The 14,645-nt window shown below is 32.0% G+C and overlaps 1 protein-coding gene across 1 annotated transcript in view; it reads left to right on the forward strand.

Moving 5' to 3' along the window:
* Positions 1-14,645, forward strand: part of LOC105193636 (titin) — a 120,914-nt gene that overhangs the window by 99,138 nt on the left and 7,131 nt on the right. The window contains 8 exon segments of the mRNA XM_039450365.1: positions 47-6,371; positions 9,180-9,224; positions 9,317-9,433; positions 9,534-9,686; positions 9,829-10,192; positions 11,762-12,077; positions 12,204-12,492; positions 12,964-14,185. Of these exon segments, the coding sequence (XP_039306299.1) occupies positions 47-6,371; positions 9,180-9,224; positions 9,317-9,433; positions 9,534-9,686; positions 9,829-10,192; positions 11,762-12,077; positions 12,204-12,492; positions 12,964-14,185 (8,831 nt within the window).

Raw genomic sequence — 14,645 nt, forward strand, 5'->3', positions numbered from 1 at the left:
TGTCCTATTTAATATAACATTTTATAAAATCATTTTATTCTTGCAGCAGGAATCAATTAATGAAGTTCCAGAAGAAACTGTTGAAGACATTGTGACACATGGCGCAGAGCTTCAAAAAGCTCAACTTCAATTAGATAAAGAAGAGTCAGTTGAAATTATGAAAATTGATATCAAAGAAGCGCCAATAGAAAAAGAAGAAGTTTCTATTATCGAAGAAAAAGATAGGACTGAAAAACCAATACAGAAGGATATTAAGACAAAGAAAATGTTAAAGAAAAAGATTAAAGACAAAGAAGTTAAGAAAATACCTGTAAAACCAGAGGAAGTTATAGAAATGCCATCCAAAAAAGTAATAGAAGTTGTCGAAACACCTACAACAGAAATTATTGAAAGAAAAAAATTAACAACAAAATCTGTAAAATCTCATGAAGATAATATACCTGAAGATGTTATTGAAGAAATTGTTTTAGAAAAACCAGAAATGGAACAAGCTCAAACTATATTCTCACCTAGAGAAAGTATCGAAGTTACGCAAATTTTAACCGAGTCATCTGTTACTAAATTCACTGAAGATAAAATTGAACCAAAAGAAATTGCGGTATCTGAAATTAAAGAAGAAGAAAAAGCATTAAAGACAATTTTACAGGAAGAAACTAATACGGTCCCTGTGCAAGAAAAAATTACTATCGAGACTACAAAGGAAATAATCCATGAAAAACCAAAAGAAGAAGAAATAAAATTGACTGTTGTAACAAAAGAAGGATTGAAAGTTACAGAAACAATTTCAGACACTCTTATTGAGGATCTTCTTGTAAAGACCAAACCGATAGAAGAAAGAGTACTACCAATCAAAGAAGAAGAGCCACAAATTAAAGTAAAAGAAGTCACAATACGAAAAGCACCGAAAAAAATTAAACCAGTACATGCAAATAAACAACAAGTTGAAGGAGAATTGGTCACAGATATCATATTAGAAAAGCCAATACAAGAAAAAGCAGAAAAAATAATCATGCCAAATGAGGAAATAGAAACTACAGAGGTTATTTCCGAAATTACAACCAATGAACTTGATAAAAATAAAATACCACAAGGAGAGCAAATTATACCTATAGAAGAAACAGACAAAAGTATAAAATCAACAGAATTAATCGTAAAAAAGATGCCACTTGTTAAGAAAAGACCTATGGAGTTGAAAGAAGACCAACCAGAGGAAGTTGTAAAAGATATAAAAATGGAGAAACCTAAGAAGGAAAAGGCAAAACAAGACGTACGTTTGCAGGAAAGTGTCGAAATTTCAGAAATAATAACAGAAACAGTACCTGAAGATTTCGTAACGGAAAAAAAGTTTATTGAAAAGGAAGCAAAATCAGATATTGTGCCAATAGAAACTATGGAAGCTACTGAGATTACTCATATTGTAGCAGATAGTAAAATACCAGAAAAAGAAGATGTAATACGTTCTAAAGTTGATATTAAAGAAGAAAAAGAAAAACAAATAACTCCTGTTAAAAAAGAAGTAACTGAAGAGAAAAAACAAACAGAAAAAATAATGGAAGAAGTAATCTCTGTTAGACCTAAAATAGAACAAACAAAAATAGATGAAGTTCCAGTAAAACCTCTCGAAGAAGTGGCAAAAATAATTCTGGAAGATAAAGTAGAAGATACTTTAAAAGAAAAAGAATCTGAAGACGAATTAAAGGAAATAGATACAATACATCCCGAAAAAATAAAGGAATTTGAAAAATCAAAAGAAGAAATTATACCTACTTTAGAAGAAGAACTTGTGGAACCTAAATCTACCAAAGAAAAAATAAAAGAAAAGAAAATTACGAAGAAAAAGAAAATAAAGCCTGTCAAAAAAGATGATACAGAAGAATGGATAGAGCCCGAGTATGAAAGGCCTGTACTAGAACCGTTGCCTGAAAAAATTCAATGGGAACCAACAAAAAAGAAAAAGGAAAAGAAAACATTACATGAATCTAAACAAAAACTGATTCCACAGAAGATTGAAAGAAAAGAAATCAAACCTACAAAATTAAAATATATTGAACCAATTCAAGAAACAATGCACTTTAGTACAATTAAATTAAAAAAAGTACCAGTTGTTAAAAAACAGGCAATAATTGAACCACAATTCCCTAAAATTATGTTACGAAGTAGAATAGCATTTATAGGTGATTATCCGGCAGAATTACAGATGCCAAAAATTACATATATGGAAAAGAATCTAATACAAACTGGCATTTTATCTAGAAATACAGAAGAAGCATTAGAAATTATAAAGAAAAAGTATAAAAAGCCTAAAATTTCAGAAAAAGATTTAATTGAATTAGAAAAATTAGATAAAGAGTTCGAAGAATTAAAGAAAGTTCCTTTAGAACAAATAGAAGATAAATCTATTTACGAACGTACACCAAAAAAATCTCAAAAAATATTCGAAAAACCACAAAAACTTATTATTGGAAAAGGTGAAATAAAACAAGAAGATGAAATTGTACAAGAAGAAGTAAAACTAAAGAAAATATCGGTAAAGAAACCAGAAGAAACAACAAAAGATATAACAAAACCTAAAAAAGAAGAACCTATAGAAGAAACATTTCAAAAAAAAGAAGATAAACTTAAACAAACATTAACATCTGATGAATTTAAACCAACAGAATTTGATAGACCAGAAGTTGAAAAATATATTCCGGAAGAATTTGAAATGCCAAAGAAACCAGAAATTGAACCTGTCTCAAAACCATACGAACCATCAAAGAAAAAGAAACCGGAGCAAGATGTTGAGCAAATACCTCTAATAAAAGGAATACCAAAGCCACAGGAAACTGAAGAAGAACCCGAAGTTAAATTTCGAATACCAACTTCCGAAAAACCAAAAGATGAGCCTGAAGAAATAATTTTAAAAGGCTGGAAGAAAGATAAACCTGAAGAAAAAGTCTCAGAAGAATATCCAATTAAAGAAAAAGACATTACTCCAATGCCAAAAGAAATTATTGACGAAGTTGTAAAACAGGAGAAAAAATCAAAAAAGATCAAAGACAAACAAGATAAAATTATAAAAGAAAAACCAAAGGAAAAGTTAGTTACTGAGGAAGAAAAGAAACCAGTTTCACAAGAGGAAGTCATCGATGAAGAAACGATTGAAGAACCAATTGTCAAAGAGAAAAAAGAAGAAGTAAAAGAAAGTGAAAAAGTTACATTGAAAAAGAAACCAAAGAAAAAGCCGATTATTGAGGAACCTGACACCAAAATTATTGTAAAGAAACCCGTCCCAGAGAAAGAACATGTACCGGAAGAAAGCTCTGAAAAAGTGATACTAAAGAAACCGAAAGTAGAGTCTCTCCAGGAAGAAGTAGCCGATGTTACGATTAAAAAACCTGTTGTCGAGGAAATAAAACAAATCACTGAAGACGTTACTTTAAAAAAGAAATCAAAGAAAAAGCCCGTTACCGAGGAATTTACTACTGAAGCAATTCTAAAGAAATCCGTTCCAAAAGAAAAAGAAGTGCCGGAAGAAATCTCTGAAGAAGTAATACTAAAAAAACCCAAAAAAGAGTCTCTCAAGGAAGAAGTCGCCGACGAAATTATAATTAAAAAACCGGTTATCGAAGAAAGAAAAGAAGATATCAAAGAAATTACTGAAGAAGTTACGTTGAAAAAGAAACCAAAGGAAAAGCCTGTTACCGAGGAACTTGTAGCTGAAGCAACAATAAAAAAACCTGTTCCAAAAGAAGAAGAACAAGTACCGGAAGAAATCTCTGAAGTATTAATACTAAAAAAACCCAAAAGAGAGTCTCTCAAGGAAGAAGTCGCCGACGAAATTACAATTAAACAACCGGTTATCGAAGAAAGAAAAGAAGATGTCAAAGAAATTACTGAAGAAGTTACGTTGAAAAAGAAACCAAAGAAAAAGCCTGTTACCGAGGAACTTGTAGCTGAAGCAACTGTAAAAAAACCTGTTCCAAAAGAAAAACAAGTACCGGAAGAAATCTCTGAAGAATTAATACCAAGAAAACCCAAAAGAGAGTCTCTCAAGGAAGAAGTCGCCGACGAAATTACAATTAAAAAGCCGGTTATCGAAGAAAGAAAAGAAGATATAAAAGAAATCACTGAAGAAGTTATGTTGAAGAAAAAACCAAAGAAAAAACCCGTTACCGAAGAACTTGCAGCTGAAGCAACTGTAAAGAAACCCGTTCCTAAAGAAGAAGAACAAGTGCCGGAAGAAGTCTCTGAAAAAGTGGTACTAAAGAAACCCAAAAGAGAATCTCTTAAGGAAGAAGTCGCCGATGAAGTTACAATTAAAAAACCGGTTATCGAAGAAAGAAAAGAAGATGTAAAAGAAGTCACTGAAGAAGTTACATTGAAGAAGAAACCAAAGAAAAAGCCTGTTACCGAGGAACTTGCAGCTGAAGCAACTGTAAAGAAACCCATTCCTAAAAAAGAAGAACAAGTGCCGGAAGAAGTCTCTGAAAAGGTGGTACTAAAGAAACCCAAAAGAGAGTCTCTTAAGGAAGAAGTCGCCGATGAAGTTACAATTAAAAAACCGGTTATCGAAGAAAGAAAAGAAGATGTAAAAGAAGTCACTGAAGAAGTTACGTTGAAGAAGAAACCAAAGACAAAGCCTGTTACCGAGGAACTTGCAGCTGAAGCAATTGTAAAGAAACCCATTCTTAAAGAAGAAGAACAAGTGCCGGAAGAAGTCTCTGAAAAAGTGGTACTAAAGAAACCCAAAAGAGAGTCTCTTAAGGAAGAAGTCGCCGATGAAGTTACAATTAAAAAACCGGTTATCGAAGAAAGAAAAGAAGATGTAAAAGAAGTCACTGAAGAAGTTACGTTGAAGAAAAAACTAAAGAAAAAGCCCGTTACCGAGGAACTTGCAGCTGAAGCAACTGTAAAGAAACCCATTCCTAAAGAAAAAGAACAAGTGCCAGAAGAAGTCTCTGAAAAAGTGGTACTAAAGAAACCCAAAAGAGAATCTCTTAAGGAAGAAGTCGCCGATGAAGTTACAATTAAAAAAACAGTTATTGAAGAAAGAAAAGAAGATGTAAAAGAAGTTACTGAAGAAGTTACGTTGAAGAAGAAACCAAAGAAAAAGCCTGTTATCGAGGAACTTGCTGCTGAAGCAACTCTAAAGAAACCCATTCCTAAAGAAGAAGAGCAAGTGCCGGAAGAAGTCTCTGAAAAAGTGGTACTAAAGAAACCCAAAAAAGAATCTCTTAAAGAAGAAGTCGCCGATGAAGTTACAATAAAAAAACCAGTTATCGAAGAAAGAAAAGATGTAAAAGAAATCACTGAAGAAGTTACGTTGAAAAAGAAATCGAAGAAAAAGCCTGTTACTGAGGAGTTTGCCGCTGAAGCAACTGTAAAGAAACCTGTTTCAAAAGAAGAAGAACAAGAGCCAGAAGAAGTCTCTGAAAAAGTGATACTGAAGAAACCCAAAAAAGAGTTTCTCCAAGAAGAAGTTGCCGACGAAGTTACAATTAAAAAACCAATTTTAGAGGAGAAAATTGAAGATGATGCTGAAGAAGTTACTTTGAAATCTAAACCAAGAAAAAAAATAATCAAAATGGAAGAAATATCAGAAGTGACTATTGCAAAACCTATAGAAGACCAGAAAGTAGTAAAAGAAATTACAGAAGCAACTATGGATGTATTTTTAAAAGAGAAAACGTCAATCCCAAAAAGTGAAGATGTAATTACGGAAGAATTAACTATTCGAAAAATGGACGTAGTAGAACAACCTGAAGAAGTAATCGAAGAATTTACTTTAAAACGCAAGCCACCAAAGAAAGCACCGAAACCAATTGAACCAATTGAAGAAATTTATGAAGATATTACTTTACGTAAATTACGACCAAAGAAAAAATCTAGAACGGATATCAAAGAAGTTACTGAAGTGGAGAATGTAACATTTAGGCCACGTTCTACAAAGACAAAAGAGGATGTAGAACAAGAATTTAAAATCTCATTAAATACATATGAAGAAGAAGATATTTCTATGTCCGGTAAAGTGCGTTTAAAACCAAAAAGACGACCACTTACATATTCTGAAGAAACTGGAGAAGAAACGATCAAAATTATTCAAGAAATCGAAGATAATTCTGGCCCCTTTATCGAAGAAATCATTGATGAATCAGAAGAAGAAAGTAAAGAAGATTATAGCATCGAAAATCTTGATGTCGATGAAATGAATATACCATTGAGACGAAAGAAAAAGAAACAAAAAATTCCATACACTGTAGAAGAAATTGAAGAAGATGATGTTAAGCTGCAATTGAAGCGAGATAGAAAATATTCATATGAGGAAACCGATGCTGAATCTCTGGCGCTGAAATTGAAGAGCAAGAGACGTATTTCCACATTCGAAGAAGGTTTGAAGATGGCTACACATATACTAACTTATTAGTATATAAAATTAAATTAGTATAATATGCTTCCATTTATAATAATGATTTATGTACTTTAATAATTATTTTAACTCTTTTGACAATGAGCGTATATGCTTTGCTATTCCTTTCCTACGTCCAATTGCTGCATTTCCTTTCAGACAAAAAATAAAATAAAATGTTTGCTTATTATCCTCAAGTCTTTTGCTAATCCACTGCGTATGAAAAGCATATCGGTTGTAATTATTGTATAATATTTTTAAACATGAGCAATTTATTTATATAATTAATTTTCAAAATAAAATAATATAGACTAAGAAACTATTAAAAAACACTTATCTAAAATGGAATAATCAAAGAAAGGTTATAGATAAGCTGTTTAAGAATGTCAAACATATATTTCAATTAACAAAATTTAGATTAGAAACGTTTCGATTTTACTTAATCATGATCAGCCTAATTATAAAAATAATTATTTTAATAATTATTAGCCTAATTACAGAATAATTAATACTAATGATTAAGTATTGAAACAATATTAATATTAAAAAAATATAAATAATTGCAACTGTTAGACACGTATATGGCGAGTTAACATAGCCATATATTAAATAACATTGGCTATGAAATTGATATCTTTATCATTGTAGTTTTTTAGGTCTTCATATTAAGATGGTATATTGCAAGTAATTCCAATTTTAATTATTTTACGAAGTCTTAACAATGATTCACCTGTTTTTATGTTGTAAGTCTTTATGTTGTAATCTTTTTCAGTTTTTATACTTGTAATACTTGACCATAGTCTGGAAACATGGAAATACCGTGTTGTATACTAGCAACACACGGTTCTTAAAAAAAAAAAAAAAAACTATAAAGATAGACAATATACAATTTCAATATGGACTTGATTAATGAAGACCTGGAAGCTACAATGATAAGAACAACGATTTTATAGCCTACGTATTATAATACATGTTAACTTGCTATATATGCGTCTACCATTGTGAAGAATTTTTATCTTTTTAATACTGATATTGTTTCGATACTTAACAATCATTTTCTGTAGTTAGGTTGATAATAACTAACAATAAGTAAAACTACAACGTTAGTAATCTTAACTTTGTTAATTAAAATATGTGTTCGACATCCTTATATAGTTCGTCTATGACCTTTCTTGATGATTATGATATATACTAATGAGCAAATAGAGAGATTCTCTCTCTCTCTCTCTCTCTATATATATATATATATATATATATATACCGGGTGTCCTAGACCAATGTATAAAGATTACTACGATGAGGTAGAAGGGATCGAGATAAATCAAAAAGTCTAATAACAGTTTGCAATAATTTTCGTGTAATAAAATATTAAAGTCAGCCGAATAAGAGCGCGCGAAGAGGCAAACGGTTGGTCGCTTGAGCCGTAAGACCGCCCGATTCGACGCGGTGCAGTGCCAAACTATCCTTTCCTTCGCCGCGCGCCACTTACCGTCGCCTACAATCAGGCCGCAGTGGGCGGACCTATGGCTCAGACGAGCGACCGCTTGTCTCTCTGCGCGCTCTTATTCGGCTGACCTTAATATTTTATTACTCAAAAATTATTGCAAATATCGCAAAATAGTATTAGACTTTTTCATTTATCTTGATCCCTTCTACCTCATCGTAGTAATATTTATACATTGGTCTGGGACACCCTGTATATATATACAGGGTGTTCGTTAATGGTTGTCCAGCCTTTTACCGTACGTAGATGCCGTACCGACTGAGCTTGCTAATTTGCTAAACGTTTCCTAGATGACAGCTGCTTCGGTTGAGCGCGCGAACGCGATCTCGCAGGACCGAGTGACACGTACAGGCCCCTGGTGAAAATTTTTCTCATATTTTTTTCGTATAATTTTTCCGAACATCTGTATAATTTTTTATGAAACGTTATAAAATGTAAAAAAGTTAAAAGTATTTTTTTAAAACTGTGAGATGAGAAATCTCAGAATACTTCAGAATGTACGTGTATGAAAAGTTCTAACAATAAGAGATGTAGTAAATTTTGATGTAAATTTTATAAAAAATTATTAGAATAGTTTTTACCGGGGAAAGCTGTGCATACTTTGTTATATTACATTTGTTACTAAGATTACTATTTCTATTTATTAATCAAATTAATAAATAAAGTAGTAAATAAAAACGTAGAATACTGAATACATTTAATAATATATCCACACAATTTTTATCACAAAAACTATTCTAATAATTTTTTATAAAATTTCTCGTTTATAGAATTTAACATTCCTGGTTACAGTTTTTCTCATAATTTTTATACGAATAGGAACATTTTTCAGAAATACGTAGAAATAATACTTAGAAAGTCTACATCTCTTATTGTTAGAACTTTTCATAAACGTACATTCTGAAGTATTCTGAGATTTCTCATCTCACAGTTTTAAAAAAATACTTTTAACTTTTTTACATTTTATAACGTTTCATAAAAAATTATACAGATGTTCGGAAAAATTATACGAAAAAAATATGAGAAAAATTTTCACCAGGGGCCTGTACGTGTCACTCGGTCCTGCGAGATCGCGTTCGCGCGCTCAACCGAAGCAGCTGTCATCTAGGAAACGTTTAGCAAATTAGCAAGCTCAGTCGGTACGGCATCTACGTACGGTAAAAGACTGGACAACCATTAACGAACACCCTGTATAGTATCCTCCTAAAAAGCTTCGCAATAATATGATTGTACTATAATTATGCAACGTTATTATTTATAATTTTTGATATTTGTGTAATATTGCAGAAGCTTCTCTCAGTATTACTAAAGAAGAGGAAATATCCGAAGAAGGTTCGCTTTAATAATAGCTATTTTCCTATAATGTAATATAATATAAAATTTAATGACATTTTTATTTCTCTATTTTTATTAATGTTTTTTAGCCGATGAACTTGAATATGTCGTTCGGGAAGGTGATACAATGTTTTCAATTTGTTCTTACATTGCTGAAACGGAAGAAGCTATTAATTTAGTAGAAGGAGAAAAAGTTTACATCATCGGTACGGGTTTTCTTCATAAAATGCTCATATTTGTTATATATATTTAATATATGTATAATTTATACATAAAACATCCCTGATTGATATTCACTTTCCACAGATCATACCAATCAGGATTGGTGGTTTGTAAAGAAACATTTGACCGAAGAAAAAGGTTGGGTGCCGGCGCAATATTTATTGAATGAAACACATTATACTATTTACTTGCAGCGAAAATTGCATGAAAAGATTGATAAATTACCAATCTTTGAAAGTAAGTATTTATCTAAGAAATTAAAAAATCTGATAAAACAATGTGATATGTGAAGTTTATTAATCACACCGCTTTCATAACATGCGTTTCCGGTTTCAAGTTTAATAAAATTTTTAAAATATTAATATATTTATTTTCTTAGAACCGGCTCCTGGAGAAAAAGCTTCAGCACCAAGATTTATTGAAAAATTACAACCGATTCATACGTTAGATGGTTACACCGTTCAATTCGAATGTCAAGTAGAAGGCATACCAAGACCACAAATAACTTGGTTTCGTCAAACTGCTATTATCAAACCATCTATTGATTTTCAAATGTATTATGACGAGGATAACGTTGCTACTTTGATAATAAAGGAAGTTTTTCCTGAAGATGCTGGTACTTTTACCTGCGTTGCAAAAAATGCTGCCGGATTTGCATCCAGTACCACTGAACTTATCGTTGAAGCTCCTTTGTCAGATCACGGATCGGATGTTACTGGTCTATCAAGAAAAAGTCTTTCAAGGTACGCACTTCTTATTTTCTCAGAGCTACTTTGATCAAAATCATCGATCATTTTTTTCAATATAGGGGAAAGTAGGTAAATTGCACGCACCTAAGGGAAATTTATCGCAGTGAAATGATTTTTTAAGTTGAAATCGATTCGAGTACAGAAATAGGAACTTTAAACATTTTTTTATCATTATGTATTGTCATATTGAACAATTTTTTATTTGGTAATACTATATTCAACAAAAAGATGCAAGTGGATAAACGAAAAAATTTCATCGGGCCTTAGGTAATTATATGTGCGGTTGGATAAATGTACGCGGAGGAAAAATGAGGTTATAGCCCATTCCTTTAGTTGCACTACACTGTACTAGTAGCACTATAGTTGGTCTTACGTGGTCTCACGCCTTTCAAGATGAATGCGTAAAATTGTCGACGACGAACTTGATTTGATAAAAAAACAATTACTTGATAACTATTTAATGAAATTTAATAAACAATAGCTCAAAGAACGCAGAAAAAAACGTACTTTTGTTAGGTATAACAAGATTAAATGAATAAAGTAAAAATACGGACTTATTGCCTTATTTTCTGAAGGCCAAAATCGCAACAAAAATCATGATTTTACTTTTTCTCACTTTTTCAATTAACTACGTTTTTAAATGATATAACGTATGATTATATATTGAAAAAATACCTTCAGCCTACAAATATCGTCGTGATATAATCTCTATTCATCGGGAAGATGCCAAACCACGAAGCGTACAATTACCCAGTACGTACAATAACCCTACTTTCTCCTATACATAGTTGAACGAGGCATGCCTCGATGATCAAAGTGGTAGGACGCCCGTACGGAATTCGGGAGATCCAGGTTCAAATCATGGCTGAGGTTTTATGATTTCGCAATAAAATATTTTACAATTTTTCCGGGAGGGGAAATATTATTATATGTTTCTAAAAGCATCCAAGCGATGCTGGAATGACGGTGGAACTCAGTTAAATGACGGGTAGTACTGTAAATTTTTCGTCAACGGAAAGTCGAACAGCTCGCAATCGCGCGCGGGCGAAGAGGAAGATGAATAGCGCCAAGGCCTGGTGAATAGATTAACGCTCTTTTTCAAACGCATTCATCCGATCTTGTTCGTCACTTTGTTTTTTACGATTTTATCAAAGTTTTTTGTTTATGGTTTGCATAAAACATTTTTATAAGTTGCAAAAAAATATTTTCGGTACTGTGAGAACATTTCTGTGTAAAATGCCGTAAAGCTGATCTCTCTATTATTTTTTTTTTAGCCAGAAAAAATTTATAAAGAAATCAAATTCAAAAAAAATTGTTTTTGCAATTATTTACAAAATGGAGATTGATGGAAAATAACAGACATCTTATTCATCTGCAGCGCTTCGAAATTCTATTGAAACATCTTTCAAAGTTTAAAGCACAACCCCCCCCCCTAAATTTCGTAGAAATGCGTGTTATTTGTTCGGCTGAATAACGAATAACAAGTTACTTTCAAAAAGTAACTTTCTCATTAATAAATAACAAATTATATATATATATATATATTAATATTAAATTTTTTAGAGAATCATCTCTTGCGGATATATTGGAAGGTATACCACCTACATTTTCTCGAAAACCAAAAGCAAAATATGTGAATGAAGGTGACGATGTTATACTAGAATGTCGATTGGTCGCTGTACCAGAACCAGAAATAATATGGTACCATAAAAATGCACCGGTAGTTAATGAACAAAACATAGTAGTTGCAACTGAGAGCGATATGCATATGTACTGCAGTATTGTAAAATTCACTAAAATTAAAAAAAGACAGGAAGGAAAATACAAGATTATTGCTAAAAACAGAGAAGGCGAAGCCACTATTGATATTCCTGTGAAGGTTGGTAATATATTTATATAATAATTTATATAACAATTTATATTAATAAAAAAATATACAATATATTTATAAAAAATTTATCTTTAGAATTACATGGCAAAATTAATACATTTTCTAATCAAATAGGTGAAAACTGGAAAGAGTGAACCACCCGAAATTTTAGAACCGTTACAATCCCATATAGTCAAAGAAGGTGAGACTGTTGTCTTATCAACTCAAATAGTTGGTAATCCATCACCGAAAATAACGTGGTATAAAGATGGGAAGCCGATAAAGGGCTTACAAGTAAAGCAAGACGGACATGTTAATACGTTAAACTTAATCCAACCTCAACTAACAGATAGCGGGGAATATTCAGTCACAGCTATTAATGATATAGGCAAAGCCGAAACTCGGGCTACATTGACCGTTGAGAGTAAGATCCATTAAATAACTTTTTAATCGCATTGCGACATTTTAATGCTTTGCTTTTTGCTTTATTTTTACAACGTTCATTTTTTCATTGTGTTTATTTGCCTCGAAAATCAATCGACATCTGCTTTCTAACTTAAACGTAAAATATAAACTAAAAAAATAAATTGCATTTTATTTTAATTTCTTCTCAAGCGGTAAGATATATCAGCTTGTTGTAATAAAATGTATCGGCTTGTTGTCGGATATAATTTTACAAGGCGTTTCTTTACTAATGTGCTTTCAGTCAACTCCAAATTACAGATCAGCATTAACTTTCAACATTGTATAAACAACAAGTATATCTCGTTTATTAATGGTATGACACGTATTTGTTATTGCTATATTGCTAATTGTCCCAATACAATTATAATTTGATATGTTAAATAATATTTTTTTTATTCTAATGACTCTATTGTATATTTGTGATATACAGAAGTGCCAAGTGGCGCCCCAGAACCACCATTGTTCACTAAACGTTTCCAAGAGGTAATTGTTCCGGAAAAAGGTACTTTCAAGTTAGTTGCCAAAGTTACTGGAAATCCAGTTCCCGAAGTTACTTGGCTTAGAAATAATAAACCGCTTGATAAATCGGCCAATATCATAGAAAGTTATGATGGTGAAAACATTCTGCTCGAAATTAAAAACGCGGACTCTGAAGTAGATGCAGGAGATTATAAATGTGTCGCAAGTAATACGGTCGGAAAAACTTCTCATGGCGCAAAAGTCACAGTGGATGTTGCTAAAGTCTCCTTCACGAAGAACTTGCAAAATGAAATCATAGTCGATGAATATAAAACTTTGGAATTATGCTGCGAGACATCTCATACTGTTTCCACAATATGGTGGCACAATGACGAGGAAGTCAGCGGAATGGATCATCGCGAGATAATCCAGGAAGGACGTCTTCACAAGTTGCTTATTAAGAAGAGTAGCTTTTCCGATGCAGGAACGTACAAATGTACTGTCAAGAATCAAATGACATCTAGCAACGTTATCGTTAAGGCCACCAAACCAGAATTTGTCAAGAAATTGCAGGACTTTGAAGTAAAAGAACGTGATATGGCAATTTTGGAAGTTGAAATTACATCTCAAACAGCCAATGTTACATGGCGAAAAGATGGCGAATTATTAACACCTATTAAAGGGAAACTAGAATTTGTGAAAGACGGTACTGTGAGAAAACTTTTTATTAGAAGCGCGTCTGTTCACGATGAAGGTGAATACACGTGCGCTCTTCCGGATCAAGAGTGCACAGCGGAAGTTACAGTTGTCGAATTACCACCGGAGATCATTATCAAAATGCAAGATATAACTGTAGCCAGAGGAGAAAAAGCGACCTTCGATATAGAATTAACGAAAGGTGACGCTCTGGTACGTTGGTTTAAAGGAGAACAAGAATTGCAATTTTCTGAACACATTCGATTGTCAATCGATGGTAAGAGACAAAAATTAAAAATCTACGATATCGAAGTAGAAGATGCAGGAATATATTCTTGTCGAGTTGGTGACCAAACTTCGTCAGCTAGACTGACGGTTGAAGAACCCGAAGTAGATTTTATTAAAAAATTGCCAGATGTTACTTTTGTACCTATTAACACTGATGCAACTTTTCTTATCGAATTATCGCGGGCCGACGTACCAGTAACATGGTTAAGGTAAATTACATTTATCAGAAATATAAAAATAATTAAAAATGTTAATTTCTAATTACAATTGATAAAATTGCAAAGAATATGTTATACATATATGTATAGTAGATCAGAAGAGATGATATTATGGACACCTAATTAATTTATTTTTGTGACGGTCCATTCCTCTTTGATTCATTATGCAGTGCCGTTTTTATATTTTACATCTTAAGTATAATAATAAATATTTCATAACTTTAAATTTAGAATCTATTAAACTACATTTGGATGAATACGTAATCGATAAGTTTCAATATAAAATATTGAAATATTAACAAAGTAATTGAATAAAATGTAAATGGTTGCCCATAATACCACCTTCTCGAAAAAATTTCTTATGTACAAGTATAATTATATAAAATTGTGCATATTTTACATATAATTACTTATAGTTACACATATTTTATACATAATTATATATATGTTT

The sequence above is a fragment of the Solenopsis invicta genome, chromosome 6 (genome assembly GCF_016802725.1).
Source record: "Solenopsis invicta isolate M01_SB chromosome 6, UNIL_Sinv_3.0, whole genome shotgun sequence".
Taxonomy (NCBI): Eukaryota; Metazoa; Arthropoda; class Insecta; order Hymenoptera; family Formicidae; genus Solenopsis; species Solenopsis invicta.